The 23,724-nt window shown below is 42.2% G+C and overlaps 1 protein-coding gene across 1 annotated transcript in view; it reads left to right on the top strand.

The window, feature by feature from the left end:
- LOC149434699 (receptor-type tyrosine-protein phosphatase eta-like) overlaps positions 1 to 20,529 on the top strand; it is a 62,054-nt gene extending 41,525 nt beyond the window's left edge. The window contains exons 10-14 of the mRNA XM_089663500.1: positions 1,919 to 2,188; positions 5,138 to 5,404; positions 8,064 to 8,201; positions 13,228 to 13,423; positions 19,959 to 20,529. Coding sequence (XP_089519626.1) covers positions 1,919 to 2,188; positions 5,138 to 5,404; positions 8,064 to 8,201; positions 13,228 to 13,423; positions 19,959 to 20,262 — 1,175 coding nt within the window. The 3' untranslated portion in view covers positions 20,263 to 20,529. The remainder of the gene's footprint in view (positions 1 to 1,918; positions 2,189 to 5,137; positions 5,405 to 8,063; positions 8,202 to 13,227; positions 13,424 to 19,958) is intronic.
- Positions 20,530 to 23,724: the final 3,195 nt, after the last annotated feature.

The raw sequence follows: 23,724 nt of genomic DNA, 5'->3' as shown, positions 1-23,724 counted from the left end.
ATAAAGACACAAATTAATGTAGCTCTGTAATGATTAAAGGTATTTTTTATTGCAAGCCCTGAACCTGAACCTGAACTTGTCATCAAGCTCTTGCAGACCCTGTACAGCTGGGCTGGAGTATATCATTTTATAGACAGATGCCCCAAATATTGTACAGTGGCAAAGTTCCCTTTGTTCCTACAATATAATATCGTGAACTGCATATGCACATGTACAAATAATTTATTTCCACAAAATTGGCAACTCACAATAGTAGTAGTTAGAGATGAGCGAATTTTTCAAAAATTCGATTCGGCTGATTCGGCGAATTCCAGTATGAAATTCGATTCGATGCGAATTAATTCGCTACGAAGTTAACTTATAAAAAGGGTTTCTAGGCTTCAGAGAGCCTTTAAATTAGTGCAGAACACTGTACCTTTAATTTAAATGCCCTTGGAGATGAGGAAGGAGAAGGAGAAGGATGAGAAGAAGGAGAAGGAGAAGGATGAGAAGAAGGAGAAGGATGAGAAGGAGAAGGAGAAGGATGAGAAGAAGGAGAAGGATGAGAAGAAGGAGAAGCAGAAGGAGAAGGAGAAGGAGGAGAAGGAGAAGGATGAGAAGAAGGAGAAGGATGAGAAGAAGGAGAAGGAGAAGGATGAGAAGAAGGAGAAGGATGAGAAGAAGGAGAAGGATGAGAAGAAGGAGAAGGAGAAGGATGAGAAGAAGGAGAAGGATGAGAAGAAGGAGAAGGATGAGAAGAAGGAGAAGGATGAGAAGGAGAAGGAGAAGGATGAGAAGAAGGAGAAGGATGAGAAGAAGGAGAAGCAGAAGGAGAAGGAGAAGGAGGAGAAGGAGAAGGATGAGAAGAAGGAGAAGGATGAGAAGAAGGAGAAGGAGAAGGATGAGAAGAAGGAGAAGGATGAGAAGAAGGAGAAGGAGAAGGATGAGAAGAAGGAGAAGGATGAGAAGAAGGAGAAGGATGAGAAGAAGGATGAGAAGAAGGATGAGAAGAAGGAGAAGGATGAGAAGAAGGATGAGAAGAAGGAGAAGGATGAGAAGAAGGATGAGAAGAAGGAGAAGGATGAGAAGAAGAAGGATGAGAAGAAGGAGAAGGATGAGAAGAAGGATGAGAAGAAGGAGAAGGATGAGAAGAAGGATGAGAAGAAGGATGAGAAGAAGGAGAAGGATGAGAAGGACAGTTCTGTGACAGTTTCTGTCTATTTCTGACAGTTCTGTGACATTCACTCCATACAGCGGTTTCAACCGCTGTATGGAGGGAATGTCCCAGAACTGTCAGAAATAGTCTATTTCTGACAGTTCTGGGACATTCCCTCCATACAGCGGTTGAAACATTGTATCTATTTGTTTCCATAAATGGATCCTTTTATGGAAACAAATAGATACAATGTTTCAACCGCTGTATGGAGGGAATATCCCAGAACTGTCATAAATAGTCTATTTCTGACAGTTCTGGGACATTCCCTCCATACAGCGGTTGAAACATTGTATCTATTTGTTTCCATAAATGGATCCATTTATGGAAACAAATAGATACAATGTCTCCAATGCACTGTCCTTGGCTCCACATGGCAGGTGGGAGTGATGTTAGGTCCAAGTAGAACAGCAGTAGGTGTGTGGCCTATGTTCGGAGCATGCATGCTCCTTCATCAGGCCATAGGTATGCATGAATGGTAGATGGAAAAGCTCTAGTAGTTATTATTTTCCTTTGGCCCACACAGAAATACCCTCACACAGATACAAGATTAAAAAGACTAACATTAACTCTTCCCAAACTGTCAGAATGGCTATGGCTATAGGAAGGGGGAGGATGGAGGGTGGTGGGTTTGACTGCTTTGTATCCAGAGAGATCCAGATTTTCAGATATATTTTATTCACAACCATTGATCCTTTTAAGAATATTGTGTGCTCCTATTTCCAGATCCCACTCCACCCGGATACATCACCTTTTTAAAAACTGAAGCAAATGCCAGCACGTTATCTTGGGGAGAGCCAGTAAATATGACCGGGGTGACAAAGTCATATAATATAACGTATTATTGGAGTCCTTCTTCCCCCATCACTGTGACAAGTAACTTTACTAATGTCACTCTTCAGAGCCTGAAATCTGGAAGCAATTACACCATTACTGTAGTGACAGTCGGAATCCGGGGGTATCAGAGCACGCCTGTCAGTGGATACATGGTCACCAGTAAGTTGATGTTCTTGGTGAAACATTGTATCTATTTGTTTCCATTTATGGAAACAAATAGATACAATGTTTCAACCGCTGTATGGAGTGAATGTCAGAGAACTGTCAGAAATAGGCTATTTCTGACAGTTCTCTGACATTCACTCCATACAGCGGTTGAAACATTGTATCTATTTGTTTCCATAAATGGAAACAAATAGATACAATGTTTCAACCGCTGAGCTCTGCAGATACACTTAGCGGAGCTCTGCAGATACACTTAGCGGAGCTCTGCAGATACACTTAGCGGAGCTCTGCAGATACACTTTTTGCCGGCTTGGAATTCTTCTTATTTTCATCTTACTTCTTCTTCTTCTTCTTCTTCTTCATCCTCATCCTCAGAAGAAGAAGAAGAGGATGAGGAAGAAGAAGAATAAGAAGAAGTAGGATGAAAATAAGAAGAATTCCAAGCCGGCAAAAAGTGTATCTGCAGAGCTCCTCTATTCTGCAGATACACTTAGAGGAGCTCTGCAGATACACTTTTTGCCGGCTTGGAATTCTTCTTATTTTAATCCTACTTCTTCTTCTTCATCCTCATCCTCAGAAGAAGAAGAAGAGGATGAGGATGAAGAAGAAGAAGAAGTAGGATGAAAATAAGAAGAATTCCAAGCCGGCAAAAAGTGTATCTGCAGAGCTCCTCTATTTCTGACAGTTCTATGTCAGAGAACTGTCAGAAATAGAGGAGCTCTGCAGATACACTTTTTGCCGGCTTGGAATTCTTCTTATTTTCATCCTACTTCTTCTTCTTCTTCTTCATCCTCATCCTCTTCTTCTTCTGAGGATGAGGATGAGGATGAAGAAGAAGAAGAAGAAGTAGGATGAAAATAAGAAGAATTCCAAGCCGGCAAAAAGTGTATCTGCAGAGCTCCGCTAAGTGTATCTGCAGAGCTCCTCTATTTCTGACAGTTCTCTGACATTCACATTTACAGCGGTTGAAACATTGTATCTATTTGTTTCCATAAATGGAAACAAATAGATACAATGTTTCAACCGCTCAGCTCTGCAGATACACTTAGCGGAGCTCTGCAGATACACTTTTTGCCGGCTTGGAATTCTTCTTATTTTCATCCTACTTCTTCTTCTTCTTCTTCATCCTCATCCTCAGAAGAAGAAGAAGAAGAATGAAAAGAAGAATGAAAAGAAGAAGAATGAAAAGAAGAAGAAGAATGAAAAGAAGAATGAGAAGAATGAAAAGATTCTTCTTCTTCTTCTTTTCATTCTTCTTCTTCTTTTCGATCTTCTTCTTTTCATTCTTCTTTTCATTCTTCTTTTCATTCTTCTTTTCATTCTTTTCATTCTTCTTTTCATTCTTTTCATTCTTCTTTTCATTCTTCTCATTCTTCTTCTCATTCTTCTTTTCATTCTTCTTCTCATTCTTCTTTTCATTCTTCTTCTTCTTTTCATTCTTCTTTTCATTCTTCTTCTTCTTCTTTTCATTCTTCTTCTTCTTCTTTTCATTCTTCTTTTCATTCTTCTCCTTCTTCTTTTCATTCTTCTTTTCATTCTTCTCCTTCTTCTTCTCATTCTTCTTTTCATTCTTCTTCTCATTCTTCTTTTCATTCTTCTTTTCATTCTTCTTTTCATTCTTCTTCTTCTTTTCATTCTTCTTTTCATTCTTCTTCTCATTCTTCTTTTCATTCTTCTTCTTCTTTTCATTCTTCTTTTCATTCTTCTTCTCATTCTTCTTTTAATGAAGAAGAATGAGAAGAAGAATGAAAAGAAGAATGAAAAGAAGAATGAGAAGAATGAAAAGAAGAATGAATAGAAGAAGAAGAAGAATGAAAAGAAGAATGAAAAGAAGAAGAAGAATGAAAAGAAGAAGAAGAATGAAAAGAAGAAGAAGAAGAATGAAAAGAAGAAGAAGAATGAAAAGAAGAATGAGAAGAATGAAAAGAAGAAGAAGAATGAAAAGAAGAAGAATGAAAAGAGAAGAAGAAGAATGAAAAGAAGAATGAAAAGAAGAATGAGAAGAATGAAAAGATTCTTCTTCTTCTTCTTCTTTTCATTCTTCTTTTCATTCTTCTTCTTCTTTACATTCTTCTTTTCATTCTTCTCATTCTTCTTTTCATTCTTCTTATTCTTCTTCTCATTCTTCTTTTCATTCTTCTTCTTTTCATTCTTCTTTTCATTCTTCTCATTCTTCTTTTCATTCTTCTTCTCATTCTTCTTTTCATGAAGAAGAAAAGAAGAATGAGAAGAATGAAAAGAAGAATGAAAAGAAGAATGAAAAGAAGAATGAGAAGAATGAAAAGAAGAATGAATAGAAGAAGTATTCCAGTACAGCAAAAAGTGTATCTGCAGAGAGCTCCGCTATTTCTGACAGTTCTCTGACAGTTCCTTCACATTTACAGCGGTTGAAACATTGTATCTGTTTCCGAATAAAAACATCTGTATCCTAAATGGAAACAAATAGATACAATGTTTCAACCGCTGTACATGTGAAGGAACTGTCAGAGAACTGTCAGAAATAGCGGAGCTCTCTGCAGGGACACTTTTGCCGGCTGATCGGGAAAAATCCGATTCGCGCACCCGAAGTATGCTAATATTCGGATTTGACGCGAATCTAATTTTTCCTGAAATTTGAAACGAATTCCACTTCGCCTGGTTCGATTCGCTCATCTCTAATCAGTGCCCCCAGAGTAAGTGGCTTGCTCTGGGGGCACTGCTCGAGGGGGTGGAGCCAGGACCTCCAGCTAGGGATCTAAGAAGAGGAGGATCAGGGCTGCTCCACGCAAAACCATTACAGAGAGCAGGTAAGTATAACATGTTATTTTAAAAAAACACAAAAAGGCTTTAATAACACTTTAAACTGCAGGCTCCTGCAGGAGTGAGCTCTATAGCTTCATTTAGCAAAAGAGTTTGTTTAAATACTTTGATCTCCAATAACGTTTCTTTCATTTTGTTCTACAGATCCAACTCCTCCACAGTCTATGCGTTTTAATACGATTGGGTCAGACAGCATCACAGTATCTTGGCAAGACCCAGTAAATATGAGCAGCCTGGCCAAGTCCTATAATATAACTTGGAATTCTTCTTCCAGTGGTGGGACTGTTACAAGTTATGTACCAAATGTTACCCTCCATAGCCTGGCATCTGGGACTAATTACACCATTACTGTGGTGACAGTCGGAGCCCGGGGGTATCAGAGCACGCCTGTTACTGGATGGATATTCACAAGTATGTTGTGCTTTTATTCATTTTTTTATTGTTTAAATGTCACCATATTTTTAGAAGTGCATTTCAAACATATCATTCGCTAATGGCCAGCAGTATGCCACAATGCATTCAGCAACTTTTGCTGAACAACTACGCCCCCCCAAAATAAAATTCAAGATAAAGCGAATATTGTAGTCAGAGAAAATCTTTTGACATGACTGTCCTATTTTAAGAAAATTTGACTTTTCGAGATGCTCTTTTTTGGAAACCCAACATTTTCTACTTTTCTGCCCTACAAAAAATATATAAAAAACCTATTCCTGCGCCAAACCTTCAAAATATCAATCTAAGCTGCTGCTGTGCAAATTGTGAAAAAACACAAACAATATAAATATAAATAAACAGCGCAAAATTAGATTCTTAACCACTCATAAGAACTTATAAAATACGTGCATAAATTAATAGTGCTTATCCTCACTCATAAATAAAATAAACCACCAAAAGTTCATGTGTTCAAAAAATTATATAAATGTGTAAATTTCTTTTTCTTCAAAAATTCTTTAGATGTAAAAAAGGAACTTCCACCTTCCACCCGTGCACAAACCAACATCAAATACACTCACCGGAACTTGGTGAGTGAAAAACCTTTAAGGAATTTTAGGGATTCTAAACCCTCCTTGGTGCCACACTAGAGGAAATCTTCACCATCCGAATAGGCTCCACCGTTCAACCAGAAGAAAAAACTCACATAGTATAATATTGTCACACAATAGTAACCTTTTAAAACAGAGATTAAGGCCACTCACATGTCAATCACTTGATAAAGGCATATTTATTACATATAGTAGGCTTCAATTCAGCAAATCTACAGCCTTTTTCTTCCAGGAATCTCGCATCCACAGTGGAATAAAGCCAGGACTCCTCATAGACCAACACAACTAACCAAGATGGCCACTGGAACGCACCGCTCAGCGTGCGTTCCACTCACCGGAAATGACGTCAGACGTACGGGGTGTGGACCGGAAATGCGTCAACGCGTTTCGCCCCTCCCAGGGTCTTGATAACGCCCAATGGGAGGGGTGTAACGGAACCGGTACCCGACCGCACTTGGGTATATTCCGTGATCCCACAGCTTCCCCTGTCCGAACACCATCCACGGACCACAGCCTTGAAATCCCTCAGGAAATAGACAGCACCCAGCTCTTAAGACAGAAAGCCAACTCTTTATTTTAACACAAAACACAGAATATATACAGAGGGCGGGGAAACACAACCAGGAACAGGAAATACATCATCAGCCCGCCCTATCAGTGGGAAGGGCTACAGGGAACCACCCCAACCAACCCAAGACACAGAACAATGGGATGCAGCCATGCGGCAAAGGACATTGACCAACTCCCACACCAATACACAAACAGTACATCCCATAATAGTTTCCTGGACAGGAAGGCACAGCACCATGGGGGGGGGAGCACATGGCAAACAAACAATGGACAGCCATGTGGCCTAGACAAAGGACAACACACAAATGCACAATACTGGGACATTCACTTGTACACCCTGTACCCTTAAAGAGGCACAGGGTGGGTTAAACATAATGATTTGGGGAGATGATACAGGGGTCCCCCCATCCCCCAAAAGTCGCTCCCGTCACAAGGGGCGAAACGCGTCGACGCATTTCCGGTCCACACCCTGTACATCTGAAGTAATTTCCAGTGAGTGGAACGCACGCTGAGCGGTGCGTTCCAGTGGCCATCTTGGTTAGTTGTGTTGGTCTATGAGGAGTCCTGGCTTTATTCCACTGTGGATGTGAGATTCCTGGAAGAAAAAGGCTGTAGATTTGCTGAATTGAAGCCTACTATATCTAATAAATATGCCTTTATCAAGTGATTGACATGTGAGTGGCCTTAATCTCTGTTTTAAAAGGTTACTATTGTGTGACAATATTATACTATGTGAGTTTTTTTCTTCTGGTTGAACGGTGGAGCCTATTCGGATGGTGAAGATTTCCTCTAGTGTGGCACCAAGGAGGGTTTAGGATCCCTAAAATTCCTTAAAGGTTTTTCACTCACCAAGTTCTGGTGAGTGTATTTGATGTTGGTTTGTGCACGGGCGGAAGGTGGAAGTTCCTTTTTTACATCTAAAGAATTTTTGAAGAAAATAAATTTACACATTTATATAATCTTTTGAACACATGAACTTTTGGTGGTTTATTTTATTTATGAATGAGGATAAGCGCTATTAATTTATGCACGTATTTTATAAGTTCTTATGAGTGGTTAAGAATCTAATTTTGCGCTGTTTATATTTATATTTTTCTGCCCTACAACCTTCTCTAGGTATGGTTTTTGGCCTTATTTATTTATTTATTTTCCTTCCCGCAGATGCCTGGTCAACGAGCCCTATCTTAACTTTAGGGTTTTTTTTTCTTTGTTATATTATACTGTGATTAGTTGTTCTGCTATTTGCCACTAGGCAGTAGTCTAATATTTGTTTAAAGTTTGATGTTCTTGTTAGTAGAACTATATGCTCACGGTTGTAATGTAATCCCTGCCTCAGTGATCTAGTTGTTCCTGTTTTCTAATAAACTAAGAAGAACAGCCTTGTGTCTAGTAGAGATATATCTGCAGCAGATGTCCAACATACAATGATGTGATGAGCATGTTTAATTACCTTTTAGGTCCTGTGGAGCAGCCGGGCAGTATACAGGTTGTTCGCTCAACATCTGGGGATGCTATGGGTGTCACCTTCCAAGGGTTTGATACCTCAAATGGACCGATAGTGGCGTATGCCATCATTGTGACAACTGACCTGAATGGTATGATAACTGAATTCCTCTATGCATTTGTAATATTTTAGTAATATTATTCAGCAGCCCATTTCATTTTGAACCCAGGGACGGATTGACCATTTGGAAACTCGGGCACCGGGGTCAGTAGGGGGCCCCATGAGATGCCCCTGGTACCTTTTTCATAGGCTTTATGAGTTTGGGCAAGGACACAGGGACCCCATGATCCCCTATTGAGGGCCCGGGGTCAGTAGGGGGCCCCATGAGATGCCCCTGGTACCTTTTTCATAGGCTTCTTTGAGTTTGGGCAAGGACAGAGGGGCCCCATGATTTCTTATTGCCCGAGGGCCCCATGATCCCTTATTGCCCGGGGGCCCCATGAGTTGTCAGTCCACCCCTGTTGGAACCCTATTATTTAAAATCCCCATCTTCTGTCGGTCATCGGCTCTCTGCTATGCCCCCCTGCTATGCCCCCCTGGAGCAATGGAGCACCAGGTTGTACAGTGGAAGGGAGTGGCAGGCTCAGGCCCTCAATGGCACACTGAGCCAGCTGCTGATCAGGCATCTCGGTGGATCCGTCAGTAAAGTCAAGATCCCTGCAGAGCCTGGACTGGCTGAGTGACATCAGCTGACAGTGGCCGAATATGGGTCACGTGAGTGAAGCTAGGGGTGTATTCACCACAAGGCAAACAAGGCATTTGCCTAGGGCGGCATATTTCAGGGGGGCAGCGGCATTTTTCAGGGGAGCAGCACTGTCCCCCGAAAGAAGGAAAGGAAGAAGGGACACACGCAGCACGGGGACCAGGTGGGATCTGAGAGAGGCTGTGGGCTGCTTGATGGTGTATGCAGAGCCTGACTCTTGTTCCCGGGGATGTCCAGAGCTGTGAAGGTGAGTGCCTTATCTCTTGTCGGGGTGGGGGGTTGCCAGTGTATGTAGGGCGGTAGTAGTGGAAGGCTCTCTCGGGTGGGGGACTGGGGTGTTGTTGGTCAATGGGGGGAGCCAATTTTTGTGTTGCCTAGGGCGGCATGAAACCTAAATACACCACTGGAGTGAAGAACTAAGTGCACTCATGTGACCCCCAGGAGAAGTACAGCCAAAGGAGCTTTGGTCCCACTTCTCCTTTACAGAATTGTTAATTTGCTGAACCTCTTTTCTGAGAGTTGCTAGAATTTGTAATGTTTTTTTTTTAGTATAGGGAATTTACCCTTAAAGGCCATAAAACAACTTACACTCACCGGCCACTTTATTAGGTCCACATTGCTAATACCGGGTTGGACCCTCTTTTGCCTTCAGAACTGACTTCATACTTTGTGGCGTAGATTCAAGATTTCCAAGGTGATGGAAACATTCCTCAGAGATTTTGGTCAATATTGACATGGTAGCATCACGCAGTTGCTGTAGATTTGTCAGCTCCACATCCATGAACCGTTAATACAAGGCAGGATGGATCCATGCTTTCATGTTGTTTACGCCAAATTCTACCATCTAAAATTGAGACTTATCTGACCAGATCAGGGGCGGACTGACCATTTGGAAACTCGGGCACCGCCTGAGGGCCCGGGATCAGTAGGGGGCCCTATGAGATGCCCCTGGTACCTTTTTTCATAGGCTTTTTTGAGTTTGGGCAAGGACACAGGGGCCCCATGATCCCCTATTGCCCGTGGGTCCCCATGAGTTGTCAGTCCGCCCCTGGACCAGACAATGTTTTTCCAATCTGCTATTGTCTAGTTTTGGTGATCCTGTGTGAATTGTAGCCTCCGTTTTCTGTTCTTAGCTGACAGGAGTGCCACCCGGAGTGATTTTCTGCCACTGTAGCCCATCTGTTTCAAGGTTGGACGTGTTATGCGTTACTGTTGCCTTTCCATCATCTGGAACCAGTCTGCCCATTTTCCTCTGACATCAGTCAAAGTCACTTAAATCCCCTTTCTTTCCCATTCTGATGCGCGGTTTGAACTTCCACCAGCCGTCTTCTAGATGCCTAAATGCATTGAGTTGCTGCCATGTGATTGGATGATTAGCAATTTGTCTTACCAAGCAATTGAACAGGTGTACCTAATAAAGTGGCCGGTGAGGGTATATCTCACACACAGCGCTAATCTTTATAGAATACAAGAAGAAACACAATATACATAAAGTACAGTATTCAGAAGATGCATAAGCTACAAAGGTCCAGCGTTTTGGGGCTCAAAAGTGTCCCCATAGGAACTACATAGGAATGAGAAAACAAGATTTCAGAAATAATAAGTATAAGGTATAAGCAGCGGCGGACTGACCATTTGGAAACTCGGGCACTGCCCGAGGGCCGGGGTCAGTAGGGGGCCCCATGAGATGCCCCTGGTACATTTTGCATAGGCTATTTTGAGTTTAGGCAAGGACACAGGGGCCCCATGATCCCCTATTGCCCGGGGGCCCCATGAGTTGTCAGTCCGCCCCTGGGTATAAGGAATCACAATTAATAATACTTGAAAATTATGCATAGCTAACCTTAAGGCAGTAATGATTACATTCCTTCGGCACCTGGGTATACTCAAAGTGGTTATAAATCCTTACATATACCCAGGCCTCAGGTGATAAACAGAGATGAAACAAATCCTCCCATATACATTGTACCTGTTTATCTGCAGCTATTTTCCCCTACAGCCATTCAAAGTGCAGCCTTTACACACGCTCTGTCAGCTCTAAAAAGAAGAGGGCGGAGCTGAAGTTACATCAGTGAAGAGATTTCTGAGAGCTGATTGGAAGAAAGGGACACACCCACTTCCACACAGCGCTCTGGAACAGAGCCGAGGCTATTAATCTGCTGGAAGTCTCTCCTCTGTCACCTTTTTTCTCTTGGTGTCAGGAAAACTTATCAGAAGTGGCTTATGCTGATCGCAGATGATCGAAACAGCAGCCATAAATGACACTTAGGGGGAGACCCTTTTGAGCCCCCAAAACATGTTGATAATTTTATGCATTTTGTAACTTTATTTTAATGTGACATATATACAGTATTTTTGAACCTTAAAGTGGAGCTCCACCCAAAAGGGTAAGTTCCGCTTTAAGGACTGCTCCCCCGCTCCTCATTAAGGACTGGCACCTTTGGGTGGCGGGTATCCGAATTTGACAGGTACCCGCTCCCACTTCTGGTACGATCGCCTAGGCGATCGGAAGCGAAAGGTGTTCTCTCCTGTCCCTCCCTGTAGTCTTTTAGGACACGTGACAGATCTCAGAAGACTACAGGACCATTCATGAAGCGCAGAGCTACTCGCGCATGCGCAGTGGGTACTCGGATATGAAGCCGCAAGCTGTCACATCCGGGTGCCCACAGTGAAGATGCCGGCCTCCTGGAATACAGGACGGCCGGTGAAACTGGCTGCGGGGGACACACCACGGGACCGAGGAACAGGTAAGTGGCTGTTTTTTTAAAAGTCAGCAGCTACAGTTTTTATAGCTGCTGACTTTTATTTTTTGACAGGGTGAGTGGAACTCCGCTTTAAGGCCTATTGCACCTAGGGTGCTCTTGCAGCCACTTTTAGAGGCGTCAGGTGTTTGGTTTTTTTACTGCTTGTAAACAGCCCTCCATATTATCCTATGTGTCTATGCACACATGGACGTTTAGGAGCTTTTAGTGGCAGGAGTGTTTACAGGCAGAGGGGAAAAAAAACGGACAGTGTTCCCCTGTGTGCACGAGGCCTTAAGCTGGATCATCGGAAATGTCACTTTTACATAAGTGTCCAATGGCACATTTAGTAAATTAGTGATAGGTAATGAAAATATTCCAAAATACATTGCTGGTATTAAAAAAAAAAATTGAACCTAACCTTTTGCAGAAGACTGATAATGTTACTGGTCATGCATTCAGCCACTTTGATTTAGGATTGGAAAAGGCCAGTTCTTTCCTTAACCCCCCTGGCGGTATTCCCGAGTGTAGCTTGGGGTAAAGTTTCAGTACCAAAAGCGGTAACCCCGAGCTACACTCGGGCTTACCATGCGACGCTTTTGGTTTTTGAGGTTTTTTCATTATGGTTTGATGTTTAATTAGTTTTGATTTTGCTGAAGCGCTGTTGTGATGGTGGAAAGCTGATGTGGTTCTGTGGAACTTCACATGAATGCCTTGTAACTTCTCTTTGTTAACCCCCCTGGCGGTATTCCCGAGTGTAGCTCGGTGTAAAATTTGAGTACCAAGAGCGGTAACCCCGAGCTACACTCGGGCTTACCATGCGGCGCTGCTCAGGGAGTCCCTGCAGCACTTACCTTGTCCTTTGCTCCCACGATGTGTCCCCTGCAGCATCCCCGGCCATCTCCTCCGGCCGATGCCGGCATCCGGCTTCCGTGTTCCGGTCCCTGTGACGTCGGGACGTACGGCGGCAAATTTGAATTTTTTAAAAAAAATTTCATTTTTTTAAAAATGATTATTACATAGTAAAACATTGCTGTTTCAAAACATGTCACATACATTTTGTCCCGAGTGCTTTGTCCTGTCCCCTGCCTGCATTTTGACTGTTCTTTCTGCCTGGAAACTGAGAAACGTCCATGGCATCCAAAAAGCATCCCTTTATTTCAAAAGCGGTTTTAGACCGGCTAGAGAACAGCGATAGTAAATCAGAACCACTTGCAGAATTGAGTGATAATGATTTGTGGGGGAAATTCCTCATCAGACATTGAAAACGATTCTGCGACTTTGCTCAGTGATGTGAGAACTTGGCGCTCTATTTCACATTTCAGTGTTTTTGGTTTGATTATATTATTGAATTAAATTTATTATTACATTATTATTTTTTATGATTATTTATTAAATTATAATTTAAGATGTTGCGTTTCAAGTTTTATCATACCCGGGATGTTTAATAGACTCTTGTTCGGACAGATTTCAGGGAGTTATTCCTAAATTACAGGCCTACAATAAAAAAAAATACATATTTCCATGCAAAAAAATGGTACCGCTTTCAGCACCAAAAATCTGAAATAATCATACCGCTAGGGAGGTTAATAGTAATTTATTCCTATTCAACAATATTTAGAACATTTATCATGCTATTACATTTTTAATGTTTTTTTTTCTTTATTTTTAAGCCAAGTCACCTGTAGGGGTTTTAGGTAAGACATACAATGACTTCAAGAGAGGGTCAACCAAGACTTATGTGACCGCCATAATTGAGCAGAAATCACAGAGAGTTTCACGATCGAGTGAGATGAGTGCGCATGTGGGGGATGGGTCTCAAACACATGGATACATCAATGGACCATTGGACCCAACATTACAGTACAGGTAAAGAAAACATATTACCCTACATAAAAAGCAAATTGTGTTTAGAAAAAAAAAAATTGGAGTGGGTTGATTCAATGGACTATGTAAAGAAACCCCCAGCCTGTTCTGGGAGTGGTACTCCAGCTCATGCCATACCCCCTGCATACATATAACAGGGGGGAGGTGCATTCAAAAGTAATAACTTAAAAACCCACATGAAAGAAAGGATTCAGCACCTCAATGGCTAATGAACAGGATAGATTTATTGGGCGTAAAAAATGACAATGCACATCCCATACATTCCCTCCCCCCACTGCCCGCCCAAAACCGTCCCTCACCCCCAAAGAAAACCCCTCCAGAAGGCACAGCTCCACCCTAGCAATAACCACCTCCTCCACCCCCCAGGACACCCCCAACCCCCACAGCAGACCACCCCCCTCCTCTCCTCCCCTCCCCCCCCCACAAAATCTAAGAAAGAGATGTGGGTGACAAGGGCCAGCCCTCCACACCTCTCCCTGTCCTCCCTCATTGTGCAGATGGAGCCTCCCTATGCTACCCTGCTAAATGAAGCTGAAAACAATATAATACATAACAAGTGTCAAATCCTACTATAGATATGCTGTAAACCAGATCTCAATCAGCCAGCAGTGATATCAGTTCCACAAAGCAGGGGCGGACTGACCATTTGGAAACTCGGGCACTGCCCAAGGGTCCGGGGTCAGTAAGAGGCCCCATGGGATGCCCCTGGTACCTTTTTCATAGGCTTTTTTGAGTTTGGGCAAGGACACAGGGGCCCCATGATCCCCTATTGCCCGGGGGCCCCATGTGTTGTCAGTCCGCCCCTGCCACAAAGTATTCCAATGGAGAAAAACAGCAAGGCAACTGTGTGCCACATAAAAGTTCTCATGTAACTTTCATGTAAAAGTTCTTATGCTGACTACCACATCTGCCTCCCCCCCTGCCAATCCCTTCATTGGCTCCCAATTGCCCAACGCATCAAATTCAAACTGCTAACTCTGACCTACAAAGCCATTTACAATGCCTCCCCACACTACATAACTGACCTGATACCCAAATACTACTCTACCCGTGCCCTCCGCTCCTCACACAACCTCCTACTCTCTAGCTCCCTGGTCTCCTCCTCCCACGCCTGATTGCAGGACTTCTCCAGGACTTCCCCCATCCTCTGGAACCCACACCCTGAAAACCCTCCTCTTCAGGGAAGCCTACCCCAACCTCACCTAACACCTGACCTCACCTAACAACTAACCTCCCCCACTCCTCCCGCTACTCCATCCCCCACAGCCATCTCCTCCTGTGCCACCTTCCCCTCCCTCCTAGATTGTAAGCTCGAAAGAGCAGGGCCCTCGAACCCCTTGTGTATTGTATTGTTACTGTCTTGTCTCATGTTCTGTCCCCCCTGCTACTGTACAGCGCTGAGCATACCCTTTGGCGCTATATAAATACTGTATAATAATAATGAAACTCAGTCTGTAGTGTACTCTGTTTCTCCTGTGTTCACAAGACTGTTATCAGAGCTTCAATAAGGACATATGGTCGGCATTGAGCAGATCCAGCCTACACCCTGGTATCTGCAATCCAAAGGCTGTAAGATAAGTCCATCACTCAATGCAACAGATAATAGGAACAATCTCACCAGATTCAATGGACTAACCTAGGTTTGCCCTAAAATTAATTATTTCATTTAGATATTGTATATCTTAGGCGGTCCAGGAAGATCTTGAGGGAATATGTGACACTGCTAGTCAAGACTTGTGGCTGAACTAGATGTATCACGTCTGCAAGTTTAACATGTAATGGTTTTAGCTTAGGAATGAAGGGGTTAAAAGCAGACTATGCCAAAGCTACTAGTGTATGATAAATGCAAACACAGTTTTTAAAGAGGAACTTCAGTCTCCTTACTGCTTGCACTGTCCCCCTTCCTTATTGGCACCCCCATCTTTGAAGGTCTGGTGCATACGCAGATGTGCCGAAGGGCTCTGCATGGCCTTCTGGAGCTGGCAGGGCCCTTCGATACATTGACCAAAAAGTTCTGCATCTCCATAAATGCACTGTGTCCGTGCATGCAGGTGAACCTGACCATGGAGATATCTGTGGAAAGTCTCTGGCAGGTACTGAAGGCCAAGAAGAGCCCGTTAGCATATCTGTGTACACATCAGTTCTTACCTAGGCAAGAAAGGAGCAAGTGCTTCCCTGCAGAACTAAAAAGTAAAAAAAAAAATAAATAAAAAAAAAAATATATATACTGTATATTCAATTGTGGGAGACTGAATATCAGGGTCTGGATATAAACCTGTGACCTCTTTGATGCCTGGCAGTGGCTCTTCTTGCTGTGCCTCCTGAGATGCTGGACAGCTCCCTGTCTGATCTTGCATTGTCTCTTGTTTCTACTGAACCTCAAGGTGTTTTTACTTCCCATGAACTTCCTGATTTAAGCCATGTCTTTGCACTTTCTGTTTACCAGATTATTGTACTCCCTCTAGATCAGTGGTTCTCAACCTTCCTAATGCCGCGACCCTTTAATACAGTTCCTCATGTTGTGGTGACCCCCAACCATAAAATTATTTACCCAGTAATTATAATTCATGAGTGTCCTTTTACCTCCAATACTGCTGCTTTCAACACAGTAGCTGCTTTTAACAGAGTAGCTGCTTTCCACACAGCAGCTGCTTTCTACACAGTAGCTGCTCTTTACACATCGGAAATATGTGTTTTCTGATAGTCTTAGGGGACCCCTGTGAAAGGGTCCTTCGACCCCCAAAGGGGACACGACCCACAGGTTGAGAACCACTGCTCTAGATGATATCTTGCTCCTTTGCATACATGCTGCTGTCCATATCTCCACTGCTACTCATTAGCGCCCTTGGTTATTTCCTCGATTACGCTTCTGCTTGATCCCAACCTGCGACCACCTGTTACCGACCTTTGACTTGTATACTGGCTATGCTTCTGCTTAATCCCTACCTGCTACATCTGCTACTGGACCCTGGTTTGCTCACCTCCTGGTGGGGCAATCCAGAATTTCGTGACCTGGTACTAACACACAGCAAAACCCATCTCCACCATCAGGAGCTCTGCTGAATACCGGTTAGTACTTAGACTACATACATTGGATGAGCCTGTGTCATTAATCACTTCCCGACCGGCCGTTGCATATAAACGTCCGGACGGTGGCAGTGCAGGGTCGGGTGGCCGTTTATAAACAGTCTCCCCGCACCCTGCTTGTGCGCACTCCCTGGGAGCGCGCAGCACCGCGATCCGGTGCCCGCTGTGTCCTCCGGACACAGTGAAACACCGATCGTCGGACGGGACCTCTGTACGAGGTCCCGATCATGTGATCACTGATTGGCCAATCAGTGATCACATGCAAAGTAGTAAGCAAGATGTCACTTGTGACTTCATTGCTTACTACGTGTGAAATCTGTGAATGATCACAGAGGTCACATGGTACAAGGCTATTCACAACAGCCTTGTACCATGTGACAAGCTATGACCAATCACAGCTCACTCAGTACTTCTCAATGAATGCACACAGAGAGAAAGAGAAATGATTGCTTTTACATCCTATATGGGTGTAAAAGCAATCAGTGTAAAAAAAAACAACAAATCTTCATCACTCCCCACAAGTAGTACAGTGTCACCATGGTGACACTGTACTGCTAGGGTGACAGTATGTAAAAAAAAAAAATAATAATAATAATATAAAAAAATAAAATAAAAATGTAAAAAAAAAATGTTTAAAAATTATAATTTTTGGTTATAAACTAATTTGGATTTTTTACATTTTGAATACACATTGAATACATTTTGGCAAAGATTTATGATGAAATATTATTTATTTGCAAAATTGAAAAAAAAAACACTTTTTTTCAAAAATTTTGGACGTTTTCATTTACATAGCAAAAAAAATAAAAATCCCAGCGGTGAATAAATACCACCAAAATAAAGCTGTATCTGTGTCAAAAAAATGGTAAAAAATTCATTTGGGTACAGTGTTGCATGACCGCGCGATTGTCATTCAAATTGTGATAGCGCTGAAAGCTGAAAATTGCCCTGGTCAGGAAGGGGGGGGAAAGTGTCCGGACTGGAAGTGGTTAACCATGGTGAGCTACTGGTTTACTTATCCAGCTGGTTGCTGGGGGGCTCTCAACAGCTATAATTACTGGTCTCCGAGCCTGACCCCTAACTGTGACAGAGAGAGGACTTGAGCCAGATACAATTCGTTTTTGGGGTGAAGGTCCACTTTTTGCCTTCTGAAATGCTGCTAATGCATAAAAACACGCAAAAAATAAAAATATGTTGTTTAGTTTTCTTACTACAGTTAGATGGTGAATGTGAGTGTTACAGATAGTACAAATTCAGAATTAGTGTTTTCCATTTGAAGAGCCAGTGTTATGATCCGCCAGGTGGTGCCTCTGGCAGCTCACTGGACAGACCTACCCAAAGCGTGGAATCTAAGTCCCGGTCTGTGCTTTCACCAGGGCCCCTGATGGTGGGGATGGACTTGTAACAGACCAGGGCCAGGTCACGACCTCCGAGCAGGCCTACCAGTGGCAGAGGCAACCTCCGGGGATGTATAGGTACCGGGAGAGCCAGATGTGAGGAGGACGGCGGGACCTAGCAGGATGGGTCACGAGCAGCGGTCCCGTGGGGTAAGCGAGGTACAGAATCGGCAAGCAAAGAGTAGTCAGGTCACACGCAGGGTCAGCAGGATAAGTCAGTCCGCAGATAGGTCAAACAAGCCGAGGATCAGGAGTGGAGAAGGCAGAGTAGTCAGGGCAATCCGAGTCAAATGCAGGAGTAGGCAGCGTAGTCAGGACAATCCGGGTCAAAGCACAAGAGAAGGCAGCGTAGTCAGGGTCAATCAGGGTCAAAATGCAGGTACAGGAACTCAGGATCACAGATAGACCTTGCGGCGATTAGTGACAGTGCAGGGCATCTTTAAATATTGCGCCCTGCACTGTCATTGGCCGTCCAGGGCGCGCCCCTGGGCTGTCATTGGCCGCCCGAGGCGCGCCCGCGGCTCCTACTGCGCATGCGTGGCGTCCTGTCATCTGCGGCCCGCCGGGACCTGGTGCTTTTGTCCCAGCATGAGCCATCGCCAGTGCGCGTGCGCCGGACGAGGAGACGCCGCGATCCCTGACAGCCAGCAATATTCACGCAAGGATAACTAAGACCAAGTTCTGGCTCACCGGCTAACAAATGCTTAAAATAAAAGCCATAAATCAGACAATACTGTGCTCACATCATTGATGCAAAGAACAATTGTCAATCTCCTATATGGCAGTACAGATGACCTAATATGGATTAGTATTTAGAATATTTATACCAAATATGGGCGCATTACAGAAATTGGACATTATACTGTCACTGAATAATTGGCAAACTGTGTCCAGTTCTCCTTTCAAGTTAGTCTAAAAGAGTAAGTCTGCTGCCAAATATTACTGCTGAAATCCTGTACTCATAAAAAAAAAAAAAACATCTTCAGAGCTGGTTGGTGACCAATGAAATAAAGGTCTAATAACTTAGTATCTCTGCAAGAGGGTGCATTTGCTCAGCAGTGACCCAGGCAACAATAAAAACGTTAATGTGCTAGTGGAAAACCCAGATACTCCTGTGCTTAGGGATGGACTCTATGTCATAGGGACCACACAACGAAAAATCTTGAAATATGCACACCTTGCTGCCCTCGGAGTCCAAAAGTACTATTAGAGAAAAACAAAACAAAGGGCGCACCGGCCTTGTGCATTACCTTTAAAAGTATGTTTATTAAATATTAAAAAATTATTCTACTTACAAAAGTACATAAATGCAAGTGATATTGGTATCACTTTGAACACTTTTATATTCCCGGTGGGAATACACGCGTTGCACTTTATTATTTATTTACACTTTTTAGTATATATTTATATATTTTTAATTGTATTGAGGATTTTGAGTTTAATGCTGTATTGTTATTATTTATTGCACAGATATATATTTTGCACAGATTTTTTAGCACTTTTATATATATTCACTATTATATATGGGATTGTAGGTTGAGCGCTGCACTTTATATTATTTATTGTTATTCACTCATCTTGGTAGGAGGTTTAGTGTCAGCGGCTTGTAGGATAGGGCCCCATTCCTAGCGCAGGAGGTTTATCCTTTCAACATCATAAGGGACCTCTCTGTCCAATTAGCACTGCATCAGAGCTCTGATGAAGATGCTAGTCCTCGAAACGCGTCAGCCATTTTGGATGTCCATCATTCTCATTACCATTCAGAAACAGTCCGAATTGGACAGAGCGGTCCCTTATGATGTGCCTTGCATTTATGTACTTTTGTGAGTAGAATACCTTTTTTATATTTAATAAACATACTTTTAAAGGTAATGCACAAGGCCGGTGCGCCCTCTGTTTTTTTTCTACTAGCAATAAAAACATGATCCATCCTTTCTTTTTCCAAAACTAACATAAACTTTTTTTCTTTACAAACATTTTAATTAAAGGAGTATATTATATAATATCACATTAATTAATCTTTTTATTTTCAGGGTGAGTGTAGCGGGATTTACTCAAGTAAATTATGACCCAGCCACAGACACCATCATTGAGGGCCAGTCAACAGCGACTATCAACAGCTACTCTGGATTTCCTTCAATAGCTACTACTCCTGCTGCTACCACTGCAGCAAATACCAACCCTGCCAGCACAAAAGCAAACTATACAAATGCTACTGTAACAACCATTTCTAATGCAGGCACTCACCATGGGCAACACATTTTTGGTTTACCTCTTTCACACTTTAAACTCATGATATATTTGCTGTGTGTATTTTATTCTTTCATTTATATATGATGTGGAACTTCCATTACCAACTGATTAAATGTCTCATGAGCAAAGCTTATAAAACCAATGAGGAACGTTTATCTGTAGTCACTCTATTCTGATGCTGAATGCCAATCATGTTTTTTTTTCCTTTTTTGTTCAAAAGATTTTTTTGTGTCTGAGGTACATTGATGACATACTGGCACCATGGACTAGATCAGAGCAGGAACTGAAGAAATGTATGTTTGAATTGAATCAAAATGAGCCAATATAAGGTTTACTTTCATTTTTGACAAAGTAGCAGTTCCATTTTCGGATCTACTCATTTCTTTAGAAGGGGACAATATATGAAGTGGAGCTCACATGACCAACCGATTAAATGTCTCATGAGCAAAGCTTATAAAACCAATGCGGAACGTTTATCTGTAGTCACTGTATTCTGATGCTGAATGCCAATCATCTGGTTTTTTTTGTTTATTGGGTTTTTTTTACTATTGTTGTGCAGACTATTACAACACAATTATGCTTTCATATGCCTTTTTTTGTGTCTGAGGTACATTGATGACATACTGGCACTGTGGACTAGATCAGAGCAGGAAATGAAGAAATGTATGTTTGAATTGAATCAAAATGAGCCAATATAAGGTTTACTTTCATTTTTGACAAAGTAGCAGTTCCATTTTTGGATCTACTCATTTCTTTAAAAGGGGACCATATATGAAGTGGAACTCACATTACCAACCGATTAAATGTCTCATCAGCAAAGCTTATGAAACCAGTGTGGAACATTTATTAGTAGTCACTCTAATCTGATGCTGAATGCCAATCATCTGGTTTTTTTTTTGTTTATTGGGTTTTTTTTACTATTGTTGTGCAGACTATTACAACACAATTATACTTTCATATGCCTTTTTTTGTGGCTGAGGTACATTGATGACATACTGGCACTGTGGACTAGATCAGAGCAGGAACTGAAGAAATGTATGTTTGAATTGAATCAAAATGAGCCAATATAAAGTTAACTTTCATTTTTGACAAAGTAGCAGTTCCATTTTTTGATTTACTCATTTGCATAGAAGGGAATCATCTAATTACAAAAATGTATTGCAAAAAGACAGCTGTGAATACCTTATTGTTGGCGAATAACCATCACCCCAGATCTTTTATCCTTGGCATCCATATGGGCCAGTTCCTTTGAATTTGCTAGAACTGTATACTGCAAAGGTCTTTAGGGAAGAAGCTGTACAGATGTATGGAATATTTGGGGAGAGGGGCTATTCACATAGGGTAATCAAGAAGGCCAGGAAAAGGCGTTTAATACCAATAAAAACACTTTTTTTTAACTGCAATAATAGAGTGAGAGTGAGAGGCTCCTTTCTGGACTGGTGTGACTAATTACTCAGTAGGGATCACAATTAAAAAAAATTAAAAAAATAGATTTTAGATAGAAATTGCCATACAGTATATTGACATCTAATTCCCAAATAGCACAAATAGTTGGACCTAGACCACAGCTGGTAGCCCGCAAGCAAAAAAATTTAGCTTTTGGTGCATTCTGAGTTCCAACAAAAATCCCCCTATTTATTAATTGTCTGAATTTTAACACATAAAGGGTATATTCCATTGTGGCCATTGCTAGATTTGCCCCCATGTTGAGAAAACGGATATGTTTACCAATGCAAACAAATCTCAATCATATGAGACTGAGCAATTTATGAACTGTTCCACCACTCTCTTGATATACTTGTTGAAATGCCCCTGTAAGAAACTTCATGTGGGCTAAACCAAGCGACAGCCAAGAATCTGTATTGGTGAACACATGAGATAAAAGATAATCATAAAGTTAGTACCCTGACACATTTTAAAACATGGAGGAAAAGCAAAAGGAGTACAGGTCAAGTGAAAATATGCCTTAAATCTATCCTCATGTAGAGGTGACTTTAATACAGTATTTCATAACTAAAGAGAGGTTATGGATTTATAAACTGGGCACTCTGGACACACAAAGTTTAAACCTTGAATTTAAATTACAGGTATTCCTAAATATAAAAATTGATGGAAATCTGCACCTTTCCTTTTTTTTCCTATCCTCCCCCCTTCCCTTCCCCTCTCCCTTCCCTCCTACCTTTACCCCTGTCAGGGATGCGGGTGTGACCAGAAGTGTGTGGACTGACACAGGGAAACGTAGGCTTCAGATATAGTAAATAATATAATTTATTGAGACTAACAATACAAACATAAACGCAGTGCACCAAACCCCAAGCTAACACAAATACATACAACAAGGTGAAACAAACCCAAACCTAAACTGATATAGATACACAGGTACATACACATATAGAGCACAACGTAGTCAGGCAGGCCGGGTCGATAACTATCGGGCAGGTAGGTACAGGAGGAGCAGGCGGAGAGAATGGTCAGGGTCACAAACCAGGGATCAAACAGGAGAAGTCAGCAGAGGTCAGGATCAGGCAGGGTCGGCAACAAGTCAGGCAGAAACAGGAACAGGAATGCAGGTTACAAGATACAGGGGCCCATGGAAAAACACACACCAAGGCCCTGACTGTGAGTCTGGCCATTCCTTAAATACAACCCCTGCAATCAGCTTCAGGTGTTTTGGCTGACTGCAGGGGTGAGTCTCTGATTGCTGAGAGCACCCGCTGGCCAGCCCTGGTACTGCAGCCCACAAGGCAGGTGAGTCCCACCGTTATTGGCAAGTCCATTCCTGACAACCCCTCTCCCTCTTTCCTTTTTCTTTTCCTGAATGTCAATCATCTCTTTTTTATGTTTGTTGTTATAACAATTACAACATCATTATACTTTCATATGCCTTTTTGTATGGTGAAAAAATAATAAAAGCATTTAAAAAAAAAAGTATCCTGTGTAAAAGAGCCTTTGGTGGTACATTCTATTTTTATTAGGACAGCTGAGGAATCATATGTACCTAATCTTGGGGTTATTTTAAAGCAAACCTATCAATTTTATCTGTCATGACCCAGATTCCTATCTAAAGTTGGAGGTTGCCTTGACCACTGAGGTTTTACACTTTATAACTTCCTCCTTTTTAGGTAATAAATCACTGATGCCAATTTCAATTTTGGTGTTCTGTTCCTTTTTCTGCAGTACTGAGGGGACTTCTTGCTAAAGCTGGCCATACATGGATTGAAATTTGGCCACTTCATCAGGGATGGGCCGAGATTTCAATCCATCTATGGACAGGCTGATTGTACTTAAATTGATCCAAGTTGGGTACAACCAGTCTGTAGGATTTTTTTACTTGTGATTACTGCCAATGGTTATAGCCGCTGGTTCTGCAAGTTAGGAAGGCTCCCCACACCCCTCTCCACTAACACAGATTGTGTTGATTGGGAAATTGAAAGCAATTTTTTCCTCCCCCCCATTATGGAAGGCAACAAAATGAATCATCTATGGGCTGCTTAAGGTTGATGTTCATATGGTGCTGTTTCATTTCATGAAGCTTTTGACACATAG

Source organism: Staurois parvus, unplaced genomic scaffold, assembly GCF_062004578.1.
Source record: "Staurois parvus isolate SC_StPar_1 unplaced genomic scaffold, SC_StPar_1.0 ptg001702l, whole genome shotgun sequence".
NCBI lineage: Eukaryota > Metazoa > Chordata > Amphibia > Anura > Ranidae > Staurois > Staurois parvus.
The sequence above is the reverse complement of the archived record's forward strand: the minus strand, read 5'-3'. Positions and strand labels throughout refer to the sequence as shown.